Below are 25648 nucleotides of genomic sequence, written 5' to 3' on the forward strand. Positions count from 1 at the left end.
TGTAGAAGAAGACCCTGAAAATGACAATTACTCAGGAGATATTGTTCCATTGGAGTCCCTTGAGAGAGAAGCCCATGTAGAAAAATACCTAGAAGACAAGAATCCATCGGGAGATATTGTTCCATTGGAACATTATCTTGATATTGGTACAACTCCTCCTGAACCCGAAATAAACACAGTTGTGCCACCCCTAATCAAAAACCCCATGACGAAGAAAACATACAAGGATAGATTGAGGAAGCTGCTTAAGAAGTACAGGAAGTAGAAGAAAACGGTTAAGCAATTAAGAGAGTGGTTAAAGGAAGAAGTTAGGGTTCGGAAAATGAAAGTGGAATTGGAAACTATAGGGACCCAAACACAACACTCTTATTTGGGGGATATTGAAACACAAACTAAGAGTCCTTGTGTTTGTTCAAAAGGGACCCAAACAGAGCAGTGTCCTTTAGAGAATATTGAGACTCAAACTAAAGGTCCTTGCATTTGCTCAATGGAAACCCAAATGGACTTTCCCTCTACAGATGTTGATGTCCAAACCAACTCTGAGGAGAATACCCAAGAAAACTGTTGTATGCCCCAAGGAATAGTTGAAGTTGTTGTTCAAACTGATTTTGAAGGAAATTCCTAATCAGATTGTTGTATGTCTCGAGAAGTGGCTGAAGCTGTTGTTCAAACTGATTCAGTGATAACAGAGGATGATGAAACTCAGACAGAGGAAACACCTCACTTCGTTCTTCTGGTAAGGGAACATGTTATCATAAAATTACAATATGAATTAACCAAGACCCAGTAGGAGTTCGCTCAACATAAGGAAGAAGTAGTGTTGTTACAGGTACACCAGGAATTGTGGAAGAAATTCGAGGCACTTACTGTAACAGAAGACGATACTTTCGCCAATTTCAAAGATGAGCAGAATAAATTAGAGAAAGCTCAAGCCAAGCTGCAAAAGGCTAAGGACAAAATTGAAACTATTTGTTCTCTTTACTATGATGCTTTGTCTTGTCAATCACCTGCCCCCAATTACGTACTATTCTTATTAGAAAGATACCTCTTACTGAAATTTGAAGCCGTCAGGTCTGGTAAGTCAGCGGAATTCAAGACCACTCCATACTTTGTCAAGTGTTTCAAGGAACAAAATGAACATGTACAATGCCTTCTATGTGATTTATACATGCATATTTTTTTCTTGGAGGATGAACTAGATAGTAATCCTACCCCCTTCATTAGGGATATTCAATTTCAAGCTTTTCTCTCTTTTGCTACCAATCATATTAAATGGGCTAAAGCCTATAACACTTTTCAAAAAAGGGAATATGGTATAGATTGATGGGTCAAGGGAGAACCCATGAAACACTTACATCTTTCGGTCCAACATAAACAGTTCATGAAATGAACAGGAGTCGTGGCTCAATTAAGACCACTCCATACAGATATCATACAGGTAGTAAAGGAATACTTTCAGGAAATTAAGGAGGAAGCTTTGTTAGCAACAAGATAAGGATGGGAAGCTTCCACTAACAATGTGAGGAACAGGGGACCATTTGGGTATAGAAATTTCAACGCTGTTACTACTTGCCTACACAGATGCAACAATATGGTCCTAAGTATGGGCCTTGACTAGATAGGATGTCGCTACAAATGTCCTATTATCTAGTATCCTCCTAACAAGTATTACAGTGATTATAATTTGACATATTACCATGTAAACCAGGATTTTGTAATACTTAAACAGAAAAACAGTTTTAGGCTATATAAGGAAGAAGTTTATCCTGCTTATTCTTTGACATAATTGCACCTCAATCATCTTATTGCATGAGGACGTGCAAAAAGGTAAGCAGGGGAGTATGTTGGGTCTTGGAAAAGGTATGTTTTATCCTCATATTAGCTTAATTAATCATTTGTCTTTATGTGTTTATCTTCTTTTTAGGTATAAATATCAAAGAAACAATTGTAAAAGTTGGATAAAATCTATCAGTAACAAATTGGGTAAATCTGGGCATGAAAAGCTAACTTTTGTTATCTTTATATGCAGGAACACGAATTGAACGATTGATGTTCAAACGATGGAACAATAGTGACCAAGAAAGGAAAAAGGACAACGCTTCGATTATGAAGATTAGCGGAAGACTAGGAGAATCAAGTCTATTCTGTGATGAAATCAGATTGTAGGTTGCGAAATCCTTAGGATCTCTTGATCCTGAGAATTCGCTTTTATCTGTTTGTCTTTCCTAGGTTATATAAAGCCACTAGGCAAAATAAACAGCTAGTGAGAATTTTCAAGATTCTAACTATTCATTTTTTGACATAGAGTACTTTCATTACTATGACGTTGTAACTCTATTATCAATTTTAATGAAGAAGATTGTGCTTTATCTATAATCGCATTTTGAGTGTCTTTTGGCAATGAATTCTGAAGACTCTAGGCCTGGTTGATATGGTATTTACTACTTTAATTGTGTCATATTTATTTATGTTTACTCTTACAATTGCTTATTACTATTATTTCATGAAATTAGAATTATTCCGATTGTTGTGCGTATTGATTGTTACGATTTACTTTTTCCATTCAAACTAGATTCTAGATCTTGCTGTGTTTTACTTCTACGTGTTAATCTTTACCAAATTGATTAGGTTATCTTAATTATTTGGTTGTTGTTCATTCTAAAGTAGTGTTATTAGATATCTTAAGCTTACAGTTGATTTCTTTCTGTTAGATGTTTGAATAGTTACTTGTTGTTCATTTATTGTAGCTTTCCTTCATGCTGGACGACTTATTTTCTATAATAATTAGATTTGCTAAGAGTGATTATTTTTACTTGCATTCCAATTCAGTCCTCTGCATAATAGATTAAATTTGACTTGAAAGTGATTTAAATATGCCTTTTACAATTGTTTTGGATTGAACTTCGAGAATTAGATGTTAATCATTGCAACGATTCTAAATCATTTCATTATGAATTAGCCTCTGAATTCACTTATATAGTCAATGTTGAACACTTGAAATAAACAAACTTTCCCTAGGTTGATAACTAATGTAAGTATTAATGTTTCTTTTAATAGTCAGCTTAATGCACCAACAATCGCGCTCATTATTATCATCAAGATTTGTGTGATCAATTAAAGAGCACAACTCTTGTTATTGTGTCTGTGAATTTTGTGTTATTTTGTCTTTCCTCCTCTATCTTTCCAACATATGTTTCCCTTGCACCCTCATTCAACACAGCAAGTTATGGGGTGACCAGTGGGAACCTAAGCCTATTAAGATCTAGCCACCAATAACATTGGTGGCACATCATCCTTAGGGTTTTCTTTCCAACGGGGTTATTATGGTAATCCTTATCGTAACAACCTTCGTCTTTACAGCAGCTCAACATTCTCTTTTCTCCCACTTGCACACTGATAGTGTTTACATAAACCATAAACTTCCATGAATATCATTTGACCACTCTCGTTGGGGAGTCCAGGTCCAACCCATGCTCGACTAAAACTTAAAAACTTCTAGAGAAATATCTTTGTGTGGCCAACTCTATTTCTCTCAAACTCTTTCTGGATTTTAGTGTAGCTTCAACATCGCTTCATGGTTATCCCAATGATCATGATGGTCCCATTGTTCTTTGCACAAAAAATGATGGTTTTCTCTTTGTTTCCCATGGCAGAAAGATCTTCGTCTATAACTAGGTGATCTGCAAGGAGAGATTGGTTCTACCTGCTTTAGAACTATGGACACTGTGCGTCCTTGTGTTATGGCCCAAACATTATCCCCATTGTGTGAGCTCGTGCCCATTGCCTTTATTTTATAGGCCCTCTGGATGCCTCATCATTGAGCTACTCAACTTTTCGACATCCTGGTCTCCAATTCCTGCCATTATTACATATACCACATTGACTTACACTTTACAGTTACTCTTCTTCCAACATCTTGCTGCTATCACTGCCACTTCACTTCTCATATACCCACCTACAGCTAGGGCTTACCATCATGGAAAGGATGCAATTCAGGTAACTTGGGACACATCTTCCATATACATTGTAAAGTAGCCACAGAAATTTTATCTCATCAATCTTGCATCATGGTTTCACATTATCTTTGTTCGATCTCACGCTAGCTCTGGCTCTGGTTGCTCCACTCTATCGTTGGTGGCACCTAGAGAAAAAACAAATAATGCAACACTTTAACATTGGTTGGCTCATCTCCATGCAAGAACACTTCTCGTTATACACAACTATTGTTTCTTTGGACTTTCCTCCACAAATAGGACGCACATCCACAAGTGTTTTTTTTTTAATTCGCATACTTTACCAGGATATCCACTCCACTCCAACTCTTAGATTCACTAAGTTCTAATATATTCACTTTTGGCACATTATTGCTTCGATTCTAATGGCTACTAAGACAAATTATTGGCATTTAAATAAGTATTAAATAGGTAATACCATGGATAAAATTAAATTATGGGTTCTCTCAAATTTGGAGCCATAAAATAGCTATAACTTTACCAGTCGAATTTATATAAACCATCCTAACAAACTAAACCATTACATTTTAACAATATTTTTAGATCATAAACATTAACAAATTAAATGTGATATATGGTCATCCAGATTTCTGCCTTAACAGAGAACCAAAATGATCGAAAGATCAAGGTATTGATGTCAAGTCATGGTGGAGAATATGATTTGAAGGCATTCCATGATTACTGCAAACAACATGGAATTAGAAGACAGTTTACAACCAGGTACACATCGCAACATAATGGTGTAGCAAAGAGAAAGAATAGAAGCATTATGAATATGGCAAGGAGCATGTCGAAAGGAAGAAACTTCTCTAATGAGTATTTGGAAAAAGAAGTTGCATGTGTTGTTTATGTTGTAAACATATCCCCTATAAAGAGCGTGATGAACATAGTACCAGAAGAAGCATGGTCAGGTATGTCTTGCAACATATATTATCTCAGTGTGTTTGGATGTGTAGCCTATGCACATGTGCCTAAAGATCTAAAAGGAAAGTTGGATGATACAAGTGAAAAATGAATATTTAATGGTTATAGTGAGCATTAAAAAGCTTACAAATTGTATAACCATGTCACCAAGAAGACTATAGTCAACAAAGATGTTTTGTTCAAAGAACAAGAGTCATGGAATGGGAATATAGACAAGACAATTGATGCAAGAGTGCCACTGATGGAAGAAGAGGATGTAGCAAAAAAGGAGCAGCAAGGATCACAAGAGAAGACATCTAACAAAGTCACCTCATCAAGGATTCCAAGATATTCTAAACAACATGGATCTTCAAGCATATCAGCATATCAAAATTCTCCTAACAATCAATCAGGTGATGGATCAAGCAATGGTAAGAGAAAGATGAGAAGTTTGAAAGAAATTTATGATGATTTGGATGTGAGTTCAAACTTTGCATTGTTTTCATTCCAACCTTCCTTGTTTGAAAAAGAAATTAGAGATGAAAATTGGGTGCGAGACATGGATGAAGAAATTAAAGCTATTGAAAATAACGATACATGCGATTTGGTTGATTTTCCAAAGGAAAAAAACCTCATTGGTGTAAAATGGGTGTATAAGACAAAGCTAACTAAGAAAGGAGAAATTGAGAGATTTGAAGCAAGACTTGTAGCAAAAATATTCTCACAGTAACCGAGAATAGATTTTGGAGAAATGTTTGCTTTAGTATCCAAATTAGTTACTGTAAGAGAAATTCTAGCAACAAAAACTTAGAACAAGTGGAAAGTATACCAGATGGATGTGAAATCAACATTCTTACATGGAATTCTAGAAGAAGAAATCTATGTATAGCAGCCTCCAGGTAATGAAGTTAAAGGTAAAGAAGTTAAAGTTTACAAGTTGAAGAAAGTGCTTTATGGACTCAAGAAAGCACCTAGAGCTTGGTATAGAAGAATTGATAGCTACACGATCAAGAATGGATTTTCGAAAAAAAAACATTGAACCTACCTTGTGTTAGTGTCGGTATCTTCATCCCTCCATCAGAGATCAAATCCTCTTGTTGCATTTCATATTAGGTGTCCCGCTTAGTCAGCTGCATTCCATTAGGCGCATGGATCATCTGACGGTAGTGGCTTCTCCTACAATTTCCCTCATGTCATTTACCTGCTGGCTCATGTTTACTCATCAAAAATTGTATACAATCACCTTTTTTGTCTTAAAGATTGCAGAAGTCTTTTCTAGGGATTCATTGTCATTTAGGTCTAGGGTTTCATTAGGGTTTCATCAAAAAGGGTTTTAAAAAAAAGGTCCAATAAGAACCAGCAGGCACATGAGGAGGTTCCATCATCAATAAATTTCATAATCAAGTGTTCCGAGATGTGTTCTCTTTAGATTTTATTGTACAAATTCATGTAATTTTATCCCTTCATATGTTAATCACTTCACCTACAACCCTGGTCACTTTTCCTAGCCTCAGTAACTCCAACCCCCTGCAAAATAAACAAGACACAGGTCATTCAATTCATCATAAGCTCTAATAAAGTGAAAAAGCCCAAAAACAAAGTTTAAAAATAAAGTCAAATTCCAAACATTATGAAAGTGGGTATTTGTGAAATACAAATTAAAGGCTCCATGTATATAAGCCATTTTTTCAATTTGAAAAGCTCATTTGCACTCAAAGACAAAGTGGAAGTGAGGCAAAGCCATGGTTTAGAGCAAGCAAGAAGAATTGGTCAAAAATCACCCCAAGACAGAGGCGTGGTGCATTGGGTAACTGGTGCAACGCACATAACTGGCGCGGCACATTGGGCTACGATCTCCAGTGCTAAATTACATGGGCACGACACACATAATTGGCGTGGCGCGTTGGGTTTGATGCATGGCGCATACAGCCAACAAGCCCGAAACCTTCAACAATTCATTCCAAATCGCCCAAAACGTGTGGATCATCATTTGTGCAAGTAGGTTGAGCCTTCATCACTGCTAGTGAAACAATTTTTTATGCAATTTATGGTGATTGTCTTATGGTGATGGTTTAAAAAAGAAATCAAACCCTATCTCTTGAAATCTTTCAAAGGAAACTGTTGCCTAGGGTTTGAACTGTTGTTTTGGCTACCAAGTCCATCTTTCTATTCCCTCACCACTCCCTTACTCCATTTTTCCCTTGATTTCCCTATTCCCTAAATTCCACATTCCTAAAACATCATCTATTCCTACCCCAATTCCCATTTCCCCAAAATCCCAAATACAAATTCCCAAACCCTAATCCTATACCAAAAGCTCCTAAATTATTCTCTAATTCCCTATTCCCTTAATTGAAAATTGTCTCAACTGTCTCAACAGTCCCTAAATCCCTCATTGTTTCCTCCTTCCACAGTCCCTCATATCACTTTTTCCCTTGGTGGCAAAAGTCAAAACACATCATAAATCACCTACTTCTCATCAAGACAGTTCATCCACTAGCAGAGATGGCATCTGATCCCTCATATGATTATGAAGAAGAGACAGACAGTGACTCACCTACAGAGATACATGCACCCAGGAGGCCTCATAGAGGTGGCAAACATATTCGATAAGAACCAACCACTGTTGCTGAGTTACAGGCCTGCCCTCTTGCCATCACTTGTTTTCAACACCAATCCTACAATGAATTTTGTGAGAAGGTTGCTAGAATTCAGTTTCACCATGAGTTGGCTCGTTTGTTTGTGTTGCATTTACATGATGGTCAAGCCACTCTAGCTGGTGTCACTTTCACATTAACACCAGAATCTATTTCACTAGGAACTGGTATTCCTAACATTGGAGAGAAATGCAACAAGAGGAAGCAAATTGACAGGCAACATTATGAACCATACATCAAGCCCAGCTATTTGAGATAGCTCAGTAGAGTTTTTCCTTTTCGGTACCTCAAAGATTCTAATGCTCCTTTGATGAAATTGATAATGAAGTATTTCAGTTGTGAGGGCCGGTTTTCCCGTTTATATGCTTATCATATCAGGTTGCTGATGCATTTTACCAGGGTGAGGATGATGAACCTCCCCTACTTCATGTGCCGAAACATTGAGAAGATGACCACCCTAGTACAACACAAGACTCCTCAGCAGCAGTTCAACAATATATATCATTTTGCTCTCATTAAAATTGTGGTCATCCATCAGCTTGGCTTACAGGGCATCACTTGGGAGGACTTCATTTCTCGTGAGTTTTTCAGAGCTCCTCAGGGACCTTCAGAGGCTTTGCATGAGACAGGTGGACCTTCTTATCAGCATGAGGGTCATGAGACACAGACCGCTAGTATGCCGGTGTTTATCACTTATCAGAAGGGCACTAGATAGTTGTTCGCAGCAACAAAGCGAGTATTATCTCCACCCGGGGTGGAAGGGGTCTCGCTTCTGTCATCAGCACAACAGGTTCAGGACAAAGGCAAGAGGCCACTATAGGATGAAGGACCATCAGGTGAGCGTGAGACTGATTTCATTCTCATTGAGGGTGATGATACTGATATGGGCCCGCAAAGCACAAATCTCAAAGAAGTCATTCAAGAGCAGCAGGCGGACATCAATGCCTTGTCCATCAACTTGGATAGGGCTAAATGGAAAATACAGTACCTGGAGCAAAGAAATAAGCAGCTTGAAGACTAGCAAGCGATTATGGAGTTGCAAAACATTCGGGAGAATCGCCAAGCTGCCCAAAGGAGGAGGGTGGAGTTCACTTCACTTGAGCAAGAGGTTAATGCCGATCGAGAGTCATGGCTTGAAAGAGTCAATATCCACTTGGAGAGGAAGTTATAAAAGGCCATAAATGAGAAGAATATGTTGAGAAACATGGCATATCATTATTTGTCAAGGAACATGGTGTGCCAAGCTAGAATCAGGAGCTTGAAGGCAAAATTGAAGAGAGCATCAAGGAGGCAAAAGGAGCATGAAGGACTTCAGATATTGGCTGAGGCTTCCTTGGCCCAACACAATGCTTGATGAAGAAGACTCAGCCCAAATTTCAAAAAATTTGGGGCATTTTTTGCATTTTTGAAATTTTTGGCACAAAAAACAGGATTTTCTGCTCTATATGTCGCACCACGTGGCACTCGCTTTTGATAGGAGCCTCTAAATTACAAATACTCAGCATTTTTGGATTTGGCATCAAAAAATATGTTTTCCTACCAATGGCCAAGAAATTTGGACAGGTTTTGAGCCCTCAAAAAGGTCAAAAACACTCAAAAAATGACCTCACTACCCCTATTTTGACACACAGGAAGCAGTGTTGGGAGAACTAAATTTTGGAGGGGAAAATGGAGGCCAAATTGAAAAATTACACTTGGGTTGGAAAGTAGACAGGTAGACCTTTCCAACAAGCACACTTGGAGCGAATTTGGACACAAGGAAGGCCTTCAAAAGTGGCTCCAAATAGGCGCTACGCATAGAGAATCAGGCGCAGCGCATAGAGGAAATTTGGCCTAGTTTGACCAGGAATGCTCTATTTTTTGCCCAGATTTTGCCAGTTTGAATTTTTCACATGCTTAGTGTCAAATTTTTGATGTAATTCAATGTACATGGATGGATTATGATGTAAATGTGTCAAAGTTTCACTTATGGAGGTAGATTCATAAGTTTAAAAGTTGTTTGAAACTGAACGAATCAGTTCCCTTGTTTCTAGAGGCATGTTGTTCTCTTGCCTAATTTCTAGTTCTCAGTTTAGAATTAGTTTAAACAGCTCCTAAACATGTGATCTCGACCCGTAGAGGCTAGGATGAGCTATGGTTTGTCTATATTATGTAAGTTTCCAGTCATTAGCATAGTTGGACTTTTGAGAAAGCCTTGAGCTTCATTGTACACTTATATCAGCGTTTTGGCTAAGGAATTGAGACCAGGATTTGCAGCACTCTTTGGGATCCCTGTGGCATTTTGTTTTGGTACAGTGCTTTCCTTTGTAATTGTGAATTTATTTATGTGATTGTATGCCATTATCTCTCTTATTTCTTCTTAGCTAAATCAAACAAGAGTGTAAGTAGAATCCATTGAAATTGCAGTGCTCTACTTAAGGTTTGCTTTAGTTTATTGATGTTTTCAGCTGTTTGGAGAGGATCTATGATTTCTCTTGCCCTCTTCAACTCCTCACCTATCTAAACCCTCCATCTCATTCGATTTGAAGTGCCAAAATCAGTTGCCTACCTTGCCCCATTGAGATCTGTGCAAAGCTGAGCCTCATTCCCCGCACCAAAATCTGCGTTCCCATTTGAGCCAGCAAAAACATCATTTTGTTCAATCAAACTCTTTTTCCCACATACCTAGCCTAAGATCAGTAGTTATATCAGTCATCTCAAGCCCTCATTGATCATAATTTGCTGAGATTGACCCGGAGAGAGCCCTCTCCCGACCTGGTAGGGCTAGCTACCAGGTTAAGCGTGGTTTGATGTTGTCCTAGATCCTACCTTTCTCGGCCTGAGGTAGATTTAGGCACTAACACCTTGTACACAAAGGTAAATAAGCATGGACAAATTTTGATTGTTTGTTTGTATGTGGATGACATGATTTATACTAGTGATCTTGAGTTAGATGAATTTAAAGCAACCGTGAAGAAATCATTTGATATGAGATATCTTGGTCTCATGAAATATTTTCTTGGAATAGAAGTTGAGAAATCTGGAAAATGAATTTTTATTTGCCAAAATAAATATGCTAGAGATTCGCTGAAATGATTCAGGATGGAAAATTGTAAACCAACCCCTACACTAGCTACAACAGGTACCAAGTTAAGTAAGGATGATGAAGCATAAAATTTCAATCCAACTATATTCAAAACATTGGTTGGTAGCCTCATGTATCTCATAGCTACAAGACCAGATATTATGCAAGGAGTTGGTTTGATCTCTAAATGTATGGAGACTCAAAAAGACACACACTGGAGAGCAGGAAAAAGAATTTTGAGATACATAACAGGAACTAGAGATTGTGGCATAATGTATGTGAACATAGAGAAGAAGGATTTGATTGGGTACATAGATAGTGATTTTGTAGGAAGTTTGGATTATAGAAAGAGCACTTCTAGTTATGTGTTCCATCTTGATTCAGGTGTGATAGCATGGGCATCTAAGAAGCAACCTATAATGACATTGTCTTCAACAAAAGCAGAATATGTAGAAGCATGTCAAGCCGTGTGGTTAAGAAGAGTATTGGATGGACTGAAGCAGAAACAACAAGTATCAACAACAAAATATTGTGACAACACCTCAGCGATTGCACTATCCAAGAATAGTGTGTTTCATCAAAAGAGAAAGCATATTGATACTAGATATCACTTTATTAAAGAACTTGTGAGCAATGGAGAAGTTCACATGAAGGCTTGTAAATCGAGTGATTAATTGGCTTATATATTTACTAAGCCATTAGCAAAAGATGTATTTGAATTTCATGAAAGAAACTTGGGTGTTGTAAGCCTAGCTGAGACATAGACTAGTAGGCATGTTTAAGTTGTCATGAGTCATGTCTTAGTTTAGCGGTTGTAATTAGGTGGGAAGGTGTTAAAGATAGCTAATTACTCTTGCATGGGGAGTTGTATAAAATTAGAGAGTCAGTTAACGGAGTCAAGCTATTTTAGGTGAGTTGCTAGTTGAAAAAGGTTTAAATACCCTTCATTGGGCTCATTGTTATCTTCAAGATTTGTGTGATCAATTTAAGAGTCGCAGCTCATGTTATTGCGTGTATGAATTTTGTGTTATTTTGTGTCTTTCCTCCTCTACCTTTCCAACATAGGTTTTTCACTCTCATGCACCAAAATGAGTTATGAGGTGACCAATGGGATCCAAAGCATATTGAGATCTAGTCACCAATAACACTAGTGTCCATTGGCGCCTCTTGTGCGTCATCCTTAGGGTTTTCTTTCTAGCGGGGTTATTATGGAAATCTTTATGGAAGAAACCTTCGTCTTTAGAGCACCTCGACGTTATCTTTTCTCTAGCTTGCACATTGATAGTATCTATAGAAACCACAAACATCCATGAATATCATTTATCCACTATCGTTGGAGATTCTAGGTCCAACACATGTTCGACTACAACTTAAAAACTTCTAGACAAAAATATTTATGTGGCCAACTCTATTTCTCTCGAACTCTTTCTAGATTTGAGTGTAACTTCAACATTGCTTCATGGTTATGCCAATGGTCATGATGGTCCCATTGTTCTTTACATGGGCAATGCTGGTTTTCTCTTTGTTTCCCATGGCAGCAAGATCTTCATCTATAAATGGGTGCTCTACAAGGAGAGATCGGTTCTACCCACTTTAGAAGTATGGACATTGTGCATCCTTACGTTATGGCCCAAACATCATCCCCATTGTGTGAGCTCGTGTCCATTGCCTTTATTTTGTAGGCCCTCTAGATGCCTCAATCTGTAATATGTCCTATACTTCCTTTGGCTTGGGAATCTCCTCATCATTGAGCTACTCAACATTTCGGCATCTCGATCTCCAATTTCTGCCATCATAAGAGATCCCCCGTTGACTTACACTTTACAGTTATTATTCTTCAAACATCTTATTGCTATCGTCACAACTTCACTTCTCATATACCCACCTAGAGTTAGGGCTTACCATCGTGGACAAGGTGCAATTTGGGTAACTTGGGACACATTTTCCATCTACATTGTAGAGTAGCCACAAAAACCTTGTCCTCATCAATCTCGTGTCATGGTTTCACATTGTCTTTGGTCGATCTCACGCTGGCTCTGGCTCTCATTTAGGCTTGGAATTTGACGTCCTACATGATGTATTTGGAATTCCAAAACTTATTTGACTGGCAGTGGAAATGTTCCATGAGAGGTTTGAAGTGCATTATAAATCGATAACTTGTCAAAATGATGTTCAACTTCAAATTAAACTTGTGAAAATTTATTGTACATATATTAAGTTACAAATCCATCACACTTCCAAGATCCCCCATCCCCAGTTACCTAATATCACATGGAAAGTATGAGAGAATCGGGAGATTGGACCTTGGTAATAAAAGTGCATTTATAGCACGTGGCGCATCTAAGACTTTTTGTGCTCTTAAGGGAGAGATTAGCAGAGCATTTACACCCAAAGTAAATTATTGTTGCAGACCTGCAGTGCATTAAATTTTATTAAACCCTAAATGGTTACAAGGCCAATGGGCCACCAAAGGAAGGGTGTTGGAGATGGTGGTCTATATTTTTTATATATAGAAACTCCCAAATGTTTGCAAAGCAAGTGTAAACATTGTGGATAGAGTGAGGCACTACATGCTTGTGGACTAGGAATATTGAAGGAGGAAAAGCTCGTTCTAATGGTTTTCTCTTGTAACATGAAAGGTCGATTCCAGTGGGTTTCGATCTGCCTCCACTGCTGAAAAAGTTACTCAAGGAATCAGTGTTTCCAATCTCACAGCAAGATCTGGACACATAAGTATTTATGGGGCATTAGATCACTGAACCAAATAGGACAAGGCAAACTCCATTCCTCTTTTGGTTCGATGCATGAGGTGGGGGAGAGCTAGGTCTACTTTTTCAATTTGATTTGATTTCTTAATATCAACATCAATTGCCATATTTAATTCTCTAGTTTTGATTTTAATAACCTTAATTAAATTTTTGCACACTTTATGTGTTAATGGTGTTTTTTTTGTTTATTTGTTTTCAATTTCAAGGTATGTAGTAGTTAAATTGCTTTAAGTGCAAATGGCAAAATAATATTTCACAGGGTATATTGTTGCTCCTTCCCGATACCCGTGAGGTAATTCAAATTTGATTTTATTAAAGTAACAACAATTGCAATCTGTAAGTAATTCATTAATTTTTTTCCTAGATTTTTCTTTGTTAATAGCGTTTTTTCCCTTCTTTTTTTTTCTAAAATATCTATTAACATATAGAGATTATGCTAAAAGAGAGTGAGCATCATTGGTATTCTTAAAGTAAGTTGCAAGTCTTTTTCGATATCTTCTTGCTTATATTGTCTTTTTTTTTCTTTTTTCTTTTTTTCTTTTTTTTTAATTTTCAGAGGAAAAATCAGCATAGTATTATATTAAGTAAATATAATGAGCATGTTACATGAGAATCAAAATATGTCAGCGGACATAGCTGGAGCCTGATTCAGCTTAAACTGTGACAAAAGCCGATAGGGATCATAACAAAAACATATGTGTAGATCCAAAATCAAGACAAAACAGATTGACATCCAATAAAGATAAGGAGAGGCTGTAGAAAAGGATCAGCAAAGAAGCAAAAAGATAGAAAAAGAGCCATCATTGACAAGCGGGCTCGAGCATAGCTGAAATATGCACCAAAGTGGAGCTGATGGGGGCCTTGGAATCCTGAAAAATACAGGCATTCCTCCATTTCCAGAGGCACCAACACGTGGAAATAAACAAGGATCGCCATAGAGGGCGTTGTGCGCCCCACCACCGAAAAGCCTCTAGAACTGTAGGGAAAACCTGTGGGGAGAAACCGTGAGCAGATGAAAGATCATGCCAAATGAGAGCTGATGCAGGACACTGTAAAAATATGTGATCATTGGATTCAGACGCTTGTTCACACATCACACATCTGCTCGGTCCAGACCAACCCTTTCTTGCTTATATTGTCATTGTGAATAATATTCATTATATTATTTTCTTTTATAAATTTATATAAAAAGGCCAGTGTAAAGTACTTATAAAAGTAGATGAGGATTAAGTTACCATATGATTACTTTCCAAAATCAATGAAAGGTAATCTAAGGACTCTTGACCAACCTTCGATTTTACGATGTTTGTATTATCTTGAAATTCAAGAAACATTTCAGCTGATTCTAAACGCAGATATTGCACTTTGGATATCCACAAATAAAATATGTTCACTCAATTGGAACTGGATTTATGAGAACTATATGCAAGTTCAGAACAGGGTTTACGAGAGTTATATGTAGATCAGAGATTACTCTTTTCACACTTAGTCTTACTTGTTTCAAACAATTTGGCGTGTTCTCTTTTATGGTGTTTGTATATCTTGAAATTCTAAAAACAATTCGGTTGATTCTAAACCCAGATATTTCATTTTGATATCCTTAAATAAAATTTATTCACTTAAATTGCGGCCGGCTTTACCAGAATTATATGTAAAGGAGCAGGGTTTATGAGAATTATATGTAGGACCGGAGCTGAGATTACTTTTTTCGCACTTAGTTTTACTTCTCCTGAAGTCATTTTTTCTACTAAATATGGAATATGAATAATGAAGATTAAAGTACTAGCACGATAGAGCATTTGATAGTTTTTATTACCATATTTCCTTCCATAGATGTGAATATTTGTCATAAATTTTGGTATGGTCTGTTCATAATACATCATGAGGGGATCTCTGAGTAAATTGGAATATTGTTCTGAATTTTAGCTTTCAAATTTGAAGGGTTTATTTTAATTTTATTTAAAAAGATATATATTTATTTAATTTTTTTAAATGAATAGTTATAAAAAATGTATTTTAAATAAAACTTATTGAAAAATATCAAAATAAAAATGATGTATATTAAATAAAGTTTTTATTAGAAAAATGTCAGAATAGAAATGATAATTAAAAGTTGCCATTCACAAATTCTAGTAAAACTTAAAACATAAGGCATGAAACATAAAAAACATTATCAAATTTTCATTTGACCGACAAAGAAAATTCGAAAGTCCAGGCCTGCTCGGTTGCTCCACGGTCCACTCCACGTTGTCGCACCTCGAGAAAAAACAAATAGTGCAACACTTTACCATTGGTCGGCTCATCTCCACGCAAGCACGCTTCACGTTTTATGCAACACAACCATTGCTTCATTGCTTCTTTGTACTTTCCTCCGCAAATGGGGCGCACATAGCCAAGTGCCTTTTTATTGCTTCACATGTTGTACCATGTTGTACCTGGCACAGGGGTTAAATTTGATGGGTGATTCTACTAGTCAAGGAATTTTTTAATGACTTTTTTATTTTTAAACTGTTCATCATATGACTTCTAATATTTATTTGTACAAGTTTCATCTAAATTTAAATTGTATTCATAATTGTTGTAAATTTTTCATTCTCTGTTGTACCATTTGGCGCAAGTTTCATTGCTACACTTTGTTTTGAGACCTGTTGATCAAACTTTTCTGCAAATTTTCCAGATTGTTGAAATGTTATAGTGATAAAATAAATGGAAAATATATATAGAGACAATAAAAAATAATATTATAAAGTGAAAAAATATATATTCTTAATTACTCTCACATGAAAATAATGAATATTAATATTGTTGTAAGAAATTTGACAAAAATAATTCACTCACACATACAATGTTTTCCATTTAAGTCACTACCATGTTAATCCCATTAAAAGAACAATAGTTGTGAAATAATTTTCAAACCAAAAACATAATATGCATGAACTATGTAAATGTTCAAAAAGTAGATTCAATATCATTATGTACACAAACTAAATTTTGAATAGTTTCACCAAAAGAGATAATTGTCAAAACACCACCATTACAAACATAAAAATAAAAGCAAAAACTTTAAATATTTAAGATTCTTCTTTCTTTAGCATCTTTCCAGATGTCAAATACCCTATCCCATTCCACCATCGATGAATCAAGCCCTGTTAGAGACACCCGCATCAAGGCATCCATTGCAACTAATGATAGTTTTGTTCTTCGGACATCCTTTATTATGTTTTGTCTTGAGAATCCTCTCTCACAAGCAACTGTACTTGTAGGAATAGTAAGTATTGCCTACCATAATTTTGACATGTTAGGAAAATTTGTATGCAACCCTGTAACATAAAAATTCCTCCATGCATCTTTCATGGATGATCCCTCGTAATTAATACGAAGAGTGTCAACAAATGGATGCAACTCTTTCAAACAAGCCTCAAAATCAAATGTAGTTTTGTTTTCTTCACTTTGATAATAAGAATGTTGTAAGTGTTGAAAAATCTTTTCGAGCCAACGCTTTGAATTTCGTTCTCTACCATGAACATCCTCTAAATAATGGCAAGGGCTAAACAACCTTGTTGAGATGAAAAGTTCAAGATCAGGGAATCTTCCGTTCAAATTCTCTACGAGAGCTTGAACATAATCTTTTGCAAGTTGTTTGCAACTTTCTATTGAACCTTCAATACACGGTTTCCATGATTGTTTTTGTATATCAACACAATCAACATATGTATGTGGAATTTCTACAAATCGTAATTCATGCTTGTGAACAAGCCCCTCCTTATCACAAATTTCTAGAAAGCCAAATTTAGAGGCATCTATAAATTTAGATAAATAACATGTGCCATATGCAAATGTGTCGCTTCTTAAAAACCACATTTTCAAAGTGTTTACCGTGACATCTATGGCTGCTCCTAAAGAGCTTACATTAATGTACTCTTCTTGTAATTGCTTGTTCAACTTGTTTAATTCACACATTATATCTGCAAGCATATGTAAACAAAATTGTACTGAAAAGATTCTTGCCTTATCATGCCATGAGTCTTTTCTTTCATTTTTCCACAATGTTAATATGGAAGGCATAAGTACAACAAGTCTTTCAATGACTTGTCCCCTTGAAAGCCATCTAACTCCATGGATTTGAAGAGCTTGAAGAGTTTCAAGTTGCATAAGTTCCTGTAGAGCAACAAGTCAACTATTTCTTTTCGTAGAATTTTGCACTCAAGAATATACCTTATTTGCTAATTTCTCAACAAATAATAATTCAGGTATTTTTTTTGAAGCATCTAATGCGGCTAAGGCTTCACAATGAGCAATGCAATGAACACCTACAAGATTAGGTACATCTTTTTTCAAGAAAGTGATAAAACCATTTTCATTACCAACCATTGAAGAAGCGCCATCTGTGAAAACTCCTATCAATCTTTCTGTTGAAAGGCCCCTTGATTCCATTAAATGTTTGATTGCATCATAATTTGTTTTCCCTCTTCCATCGCAAACATTTATGAGCTCTAAAAACTGTGAAATTGGAGGACCCAATGCTTTTGAGTTTAAAAACGTGGCATAAACCACAAGATGTTTTTCTAAACCATGCTCTATACTTTCATCTAACATCAATGAAGAAAAAGGGCTATCTAGCATTTTGGAAATTTGTAGCTCTTCAAGATACTGAGATATAGCAAAAAGGAATTCTTTTGCAACCATGTGATTTGTATATGATGTATAATCTTTGTTCTTTGGCATATTTGGCATGTGTAAAGACATTGTAAACAAACAAAGGAATTCATATTTTGAGAGTGATAGATCCTCTTGCACCATCCAATATACTAATTTCATGGTAGTGATGACTCTTTCTTTGTTCACATAATCAATGCATGCAATGTGTTCTGTAATAGACTTTGTTTTCTTCTCATTTCCACATATTCACTTTGCCTGTGAGAGTTTATGAATGCTTGAATTAGCATGAACAATTATAGAATCATGCTGCAATGTAGAGCAACCAGTCCTAATTCCCCATGGCCCCATTGCCTTATGCATTTCACAATATATGCATTTCATAACTGTTTTTCCTTCACGCTTTGCCTCTCTCAACCACTTATACTTAGATTTCCACTGATCACGAAACTCTCTTTTTACTTTCATTTTTCTTTTCTTTTGGGTATCTAAATCTTCATTTAGATCAAAATCATGATCTTCTTTATTGGGCAATGAAGCTTGAGATGTAGTAGACCATCCAAAGAATTTTTTGATAGAAAGTTGATTCCCTTTTTTTGAAGACATTTTTGATATATAATACCTATATAATAAAAATAAAGTATTTAGTATATATGAATTTCATTTCATCAACTAAAACCATATTAAAAAAATAATCTTGCAGTGATTCAAGAAATGATATTAACCAGGGAATATACCTATTTATTCTTTATAATATTTAAAAACATGCCTATTAATTCTTTATAATATTTAATAATTTCTCAAGAGTAACTTTCACAAATGAGGACTGAAACTTCCACGGTGGCCGGAATAAACTTGGACCTTAAAACTCTGAAATTATAAGACAAATCAGCTACCTGAAAATGGAAAGAAATTAGAAATATCAGGAAAAATCAAAGATATCTCCAACACTTATAACTTATTAGACTATTAGTATATTTCAATTCTCAACCATACTAATCGCTACAAAATTATACCATTATTACTTATTTTACATTACATGAGAAAACATATGAGAGCGAAGCCTATCTATCCGAGACGCGTGGAAAATATCATGCATGATGCACCTGTCACGAGGTGAGTGCCTTTCATACATGTCATCACTAACTGTACCATCTGCCAACACAAAATCTCATATGTTGATTTGTCACTGTCAGACATAAACACTCCATATGGCTATGTGTCCCTGCCACGTGGAAAATTCCATGAACTATAAGGTTTTACACAAGACAATTGATTTTCGGATATGTGTCATTGATTATAATAGCTGCTCAAATAAAGACTCCAGCTGGCTATATATCAAAGCCACATGTGTAATGTATTGGGCTAGCAATTTTCTGTATATGAATGAAACTAAAAGCAATTTCTCTTTTTCGCGTTGTGTAAAACTCCATGTCGAATCTGTGAAGCACTATTGAACAGAGATTTCTTCTTGTTGTAACAGTTCCCCTCTGTATTTTATTTCCTGTGTCTGCACTAGATTCTTTGCCTGTGTTTAGAACTTTCATGGAGTCAACCATGTCATTCAAGGGTATGGTTCAAACAACTGTGACATTTTCAGTGGGAAATGGGTTCCTGATAGTACATACCCTCTGTACACTGCCTCTGCCTGTCCTTTTGCAGAACTGGGTTTTCATTGTCAGAACAATGGCCGAGATTCAACTATCTTAAAAACGTTGCAGAGGTTTTCACAGGTATCCACAAGCAGCAACCATGAGTACCATGAAGTTTTGCAGAGAATGGTACCCACTTGACTCGTTCACTCTCATATTTCTTCAATTTTGTTTAAACTAGACATATAATGCATGCAGTAGCTGGGATCAGTATGCTGAAATGTAGCAATGGGCCGAAGTATTTTCTGTTTATATTTACAGCCTCTGACTGTATTTGTGTAGCAATAACATATTGTATCCAAAGGAAGACAGAGAAAACAAGATTCTCCTGTATGCCTGCCGAAACTGCGATCATCAGGTCAGTTATAAGACAAGCTTTTACCTTAGGCTATGGTGTGGCTTACCCAGACTTTAGAGGTTTGACATTAAATGAAATGTTGGTATTGATTTTTTTTGTTGCCTCTTCCCCTGTTTGGAGTGTTATTATGCAATTTAGCCAGCTTACGACATTCTAGAAAGATCTCATTGGAGACGCTGTGGGTGGGTTATCTATTCCCCCAAATTCGCCCCGCATGGGCTAGTCCAGTAGGGGCGAAACGCGGATTTAGGGATTTGAGTTTTGGTGGAATAAAAGACTCACACCTTTGTGGAATTTTGTGCAGGAGATTGCAGAAAACAATTGTGTGTACAGAAATGAGATTCATCATGCGGCAGGTGAGCGCACACAGATTTTACAGGACGTGGCTTCAGATCCCACACTTCCACACACTAAAACCGTGCGATGTGTTGTGTGCAATCACGAGGAGGCTATATTCTTCCAAGTCAGCCTGTTTGGCATGCACATATCTTCTTTCTTTGCCCTTTTATTTGAAGAGCTCAGAGATATTGCATGTTACAGAAACATCAAGTAGTCAATCCTCTAGTCATATTTCGTTGGTTTCTATCTAACTTCGAAGAGATTGAATATCTGTTTGTCATGGGTTGCAGCCTGTAAGATTTTTGAGATACACAGATCTAGATCTGCAAAACAATAAACAAGCTTGCAAGAGAAGGAAGGAAGCGAGCAAGAATTGAGAAAGGAATGAAAATTGATTCTACAATATTAGTTTTTGGAATAAATACATAAAAGCAACTAAGTTAAGCTTAGTTGTACATGCAATAACTAAAGCTAACTAAAGCTAAGTGTGCTTTATCTTATGTTAATGTGTACATGTGCCACATGCAAGCAATAAGTTAACTGGAGCTAATCTAGGTGCATGTACACCAACACAGCTAGTCTAAGTGCATGTACACCAACAACTGGAGCTAATCTAGGTGCATGTACACCAACACCCCCCCTTAAGCATAACTTAGGTGAGTGTGATGCAAAATGAATGAGTCCCGGCAACACGGCCATTTTAGGTACCCATATGCAATGCATAAAAAGGAGGAAAGAGGGAAAACCCAGTGGGAAGAAAACCCCCCCTCAAAATATAATGCAAAAGTAGAGAAAAGACAACTGCTAGGAAGTCGTGTCCTTCACCCCGAGACGATCTCGCAGGGAATCGAAACTTCTGCTCAGTGAAAGTCTTGGTGAAGATGTCAGCAATCTGCTCGGAACTAAGACAGTACTGAAGATTGATGATCCCATCATGAATGAGTTCTCTAATGAAGTGCATGTGGATCTTGATGTGTTTGGTACGCTGTCGCTGCACTAGATCTCTGCAAAACTTTAGCGTACTTTGATTATCGCACTAGATGACAGTTGGATGATGGACACTAATCCCAAGCTCAGATAGGAAATGTTGTAGCCAAATTGCCTGAATAGTGGCATTGACTGCTCCTCTATACTCGGCCTCTGCTGATGATAAAGCAATGGCAGCCTGCTTCTTACTTGACCAACAAATTGGGCCGGATCCCAAACTAAGTACATAACCGGAAGTAGACTTGCGATCAATGGTGTCGCCAACCCAGTCTGAATCTGTGAACCCGATGAGATTCAAAGAACAATTGGCTGCATAATGAATCCCATAGGTGATTGTCCCCTGGACATATCGAAGGATGCGCTTTGCAGCATTCCAGTGTAACTCATGTGGCTCCTGCATGTATCTGGAAACTGCTCTGACAGCATAGGATAGATCAGGACGGGAGTGAGTGAGATAAAGAAGACTTCCCACAAGCTGGCGATACAATGTGCAATCAACCAATGGTGTGTCTTTGCCATTCTCAAGCTTTATCCCTGATAAGAAAGGTGTGGCTGCTGGCTTGCAGTCACTCATGTGAAATCGTGCCAAAAGATCTCTGGCATATTTTGGTTGAGAAATGGTAATGCCAGAATCACGCTGATGGATCTCTAGTCCAAGGAAGAAATTTAGCAAGCCCATGTCTGTCATAGAAAACCGCTTATGCAATGAAGTTTTGATGTTAGTAATGACAGAAGTTGAACTACCGTTATCAAAAGATCATCTATGTAGAGTACTATGATCAACAAGGAGTCAATTTTCTTCAGAAAATAAACATTGGAATCAGATTTGCAGTGTACAAAATTTTGAGATAACAAATAAGAATCCATCTTTGCATACCATGCTCTAGGTGCCTGCTTGAGGCCATAGAGAGACTTCTTTAGTTTGCATACCAGAGATGAATTCTGCATGTATCCTGGTGGCTGCTCCATGTAGATTTCCTCCTCGAGATCTCCATGAAGAAAGGCATTCTTCACATCCATATGATGCACCTCCCATCCTCTTGCTGCTGCAATGGAGAGAGCTAGCCGAATGGAATCCATTTTTGCCACTGGAGCAAAAGTCTCATCATAGTCAACACCATGTACTTGCTGAAAACCTTTTCCTACCAATCGTGCCTTATATCGACTAACTTGGCCATTTGATGCTTTCTTGGTCCGGTAAACCCACTTGCATCTCACAAGTTTGCGATTTGAAGGTAGCGGAACCAAATCCCAAGTCTGGTTCTCAATGAGAGAGTTATATTCCTCATCCATGGCGGCTTCCCATTCAGGATGCCCATTTGCTTCTGCATAAGTTTGTGGATCAGATCCATGCATCATATAAGCATGCATGGGCATGGATGGCTCCATAGCTAAGAGTGCTTGTGGATCTTCCTCAAACAGAGGGATAGAGGCAGGATCATCAAGGATATCACTCATGCTGCACCATTTTTGTGTTGAAGGTGGTCGAGAATCTTCCGAACTACATGCAGAAGTATGATCTCGATGTTCAACAACTGGTGGTCTAACAGGGGTCACAGGAAAAGACTCATCTTCATCAGAATGCTGGTTTGAAGTTTCATCTGCATACTCATCAATGAGTGGTGATGAAAATTTGGTAACAAGTTCATCTACTGGTGCATGCGAAATATCTTCGTCAAACTTTACACTCCTTTCAATAAAGAGCTCTTCAGTGTGGATATCAAGCAATCTGTACCCTTTGACTTCATCAGAATATCCAAAAAACATGCATGCTTTTCTTTGAGGCTCCAAAGCCTTTCTCTTCTCTGGAGGAATGCGGGCCCATGCTCGAGATCCAAAATTGCGGAAATGACTAACTTCAGGTTGCATGCCAGTCCAAGCCTCAAAAGGTGTTTTTCCAGTAATAGATTTATGAGGAGATCTGTTCTGGATGTATGAGGCACAATTAATAGCTTCGGCCCACAATTTCGACAGAAGAGATCTTGCATGCAACATGCAATTAGCCATCTCTTTCAAAGATCGATTTTTCCTTTCAGCGACGCCATTTTGCTGTGGAGTGTAAGGAACTGTATGCTGCAACTGTATGCCTGCTTCATCACAAAGATTCTTGATATCTTTGTTGACATATTCCGTCCCATTATCTGTGCGGAGTATTTTGATGCGTTTTCCAGACTGATTTTCCGCATGCGCTTTGAAAATCTTTAGATGTTGAAAAACTTCAGACTTGAGTTTCAAGAAGTAAACCCCAAGTGAATCTCGTGTAATCATCTATAAATGACAACACATATCTTGCTTTGCTCATTGAAAGCACCGGAAATGGACCCATGAGATCATTGTGTACAAGTTGCAAAGGTGAAGAGGCTCTCCATGCATGCCCCTTCTCGAATTTTTCTTGCGGATGCTTTCCAAGAGCACATCCATTACAAACACCATCTGAAAATTCAATGGTTGGCAATCCTTTGACCATCCCTTGCTTACTAAGTTGTTGCATATATCTGAAATTCAAGTGCCCAAATCTCTCGTGCCAAATCCTACTTTCTTCATTTGCATGCGTAAGTAGAAAAATAGAATCTGATTGAGGAAAAAAATCAGAAAATGTATACAGATGAGATTGATCATTTACCTTGCCAGATGCAATCTTCAAATTGGTTTGCATGTCATAAATGCTCACGGAATCTGGGGTAAATTCCACTTTCCTTCCGCTGCCTGTGTGTGTCATCTGATACACTGAGAGAAGATTCACAGAAAGCCTTGGAATATGCAAGACATTTTCAAAACTTCCATCTTCGAATTGCACTCTTCCTTGCACAGTTGCTGCAACTACAGAATTATCCCCCATGAGAATGGGAGGACCTGAGTATGCATGTAGAGAAGAAAAGGATTCCTTTGAAGAAGCCATATGATGTGAAGCTCCTGAATCGATGATCCATTCTTGTGGTGTAGAATGAAGAGCAATCAAAGCATGCCCGTTACCTCTTAGATCTGGTGCTTTTTCTCCAGACTTGTTCTTAGCATTCTCAGGAATGTGGTCTCCAAGATTGTGCTGGAGTGTCTGCGCCATAAGATCTATAGTCTTCTTCATGCATGCAGATTCAGGATGAAAACCACGGTGGCAATAATTGCACATTGATTGCCCTTTCGTTCCTTTCCTTTCCTTTGAGCCAGATGATCCATCATGGGGTTTGGGATGTCCTCCCTTTCTTGGATCAGGATCCTTCTTCCCTTTTCCTTTCTGATGGTCTTTGGAATTTGCCTTTCCTTTTGCATGCACAGTAAGTGCATGTGCTTTGGAATTTTTAAGTGTGCCCATTTTGATAAGCTTATCTTGCTCATGCATCAAAGACTGAATAAAAGAATCCAGTGAGGGCATCTTCCAAGCTACACCAGTTGCAGATCTCACTGTGTGGAATGTAGAGACGAATACTGCATACTCTGGACCAAGTTTTGATAAAATGGAAAGAATCAACTAATTTTCTTGCTTGGATTTGTCGGTCCCGCATCCTTTCAACTGAACCAACAAGGCTTTATACCTTGTGAAAAAATCTTGAATGTTCTCAAATTTTCTCGGATCTAATGAGTTTAACTCATTTTCGAGAATGTGACCTTACATTTCATCCTATTTTCCAAACAATCCTTCCAATTTTTTCCATACTTCATTTGGAGTTGAACATGATTCAACATGAAATAGCAGTTCCGGAGAAATAGATAAACATAGGATGCCGAAGGCCTCGTCCATGCGATTGAAATATCTTGTTTTCTCCATTGCCGATGTTGGTTCAACTTCCGTTTCCATGGTTATTCGAAATAAGCCTCTACTTCTGAGATGAAGTTGAATCTTTGGCTTCCATTCAAGATAATTATATGGAGTGAGAATTGCCGATTGTGGAAACTCCAATTTAGACTCCATTCTTTGTTGTTGCTTCAATCTTCTGAACCTGCAAATAAAATTGCTTGTGCATTGATTACAAATCCCTATGCTCTGATACCATGTAAGATTTTTAAGATACACAGATCTAGATCTGCAAAACAATAAACAAGCTTGCAAGAGAAGGAAGGAAGCGAGCAAGAATTGAGAAAATAATGAAAATTGATTCTACAATATTAGTTTTTGGAATAAATACATAAAAGCAACTAAGTTAAGCTTAGTTGTACATGCAATAACTAAAGCTAAGTGTGCTTTATCTTATGTTAATGTGTACATGTGCCACATGCAAGCAATAAGTTAACTGGAGCTAATCTAGGTGCATGTAC

General features: G+C 37.3%; 1 protein-coding gene and 1 pseudogene across 2 annotated transcripts; one reads left to right on the forward strand and one right to left on the reverse strand.

The window, feature by feature from the left end:
- Positions 1 to 17608: 17608 nt before the first annotated feature.
- On the reverse strand, positions 17609 to 18151 carry LOC149183160 (uncharacterized). The gene has a single exon (XM_089414855.1). It carries the CDS (start codon positions 18149 to 18151, stop codon positions 17609 to 17611), a length of 543 nt encoding a protein of 180 aa, XP_089270981.1.
- A 1537-nt stretch (positions 18152 to 19688) lies between these two features.
- On the forward strand, positions 19689 to 20624 carry LOC149183161 (DNA-directed RNA polymerases II, IV and V subunit 9A pseudogene; annotated as a pseudogene). Its single transcript, XR_016256783.1, has 3 exons — positions 19689 to 19842; positions 19996 to 20071; positions 20376 to 20624. The product of XR_016256783.1 is annotated as a DNA-directed RNA polymerases II, IV and V subunit 9A pseudogene (transcript).
- The last annotated feature ends 5024 nt before the right edge of the window (positions 20625 to 25648 follow it).

This window comes from Pinus tabuliformis, chromosome 3_2 (assembly GCF_031772625.1).
Source record: "Pinus tabuliformis cultivar Carrire ecotype Pingquan chromosome 3_2, CPIR1, whole genome shotgun sequence".
In the NCBI taxonomy this organism is placed as follows: Eukaryota; Viridiplantae; Streptophyta; class Pinopsida; order Pinales; family Pinaceae; genus Pinus; species Pinus tabuliformis.

Bases quoted from the DNA above. Each gene is read 5' to 3' on its own strand.
- LOC149183160 (XM_089414855.1), bottom strand. From the start codon at position 18,151: ATGTCTTTACACATGCCAAATATGCCAAAGAACAAAGATTATACATCA.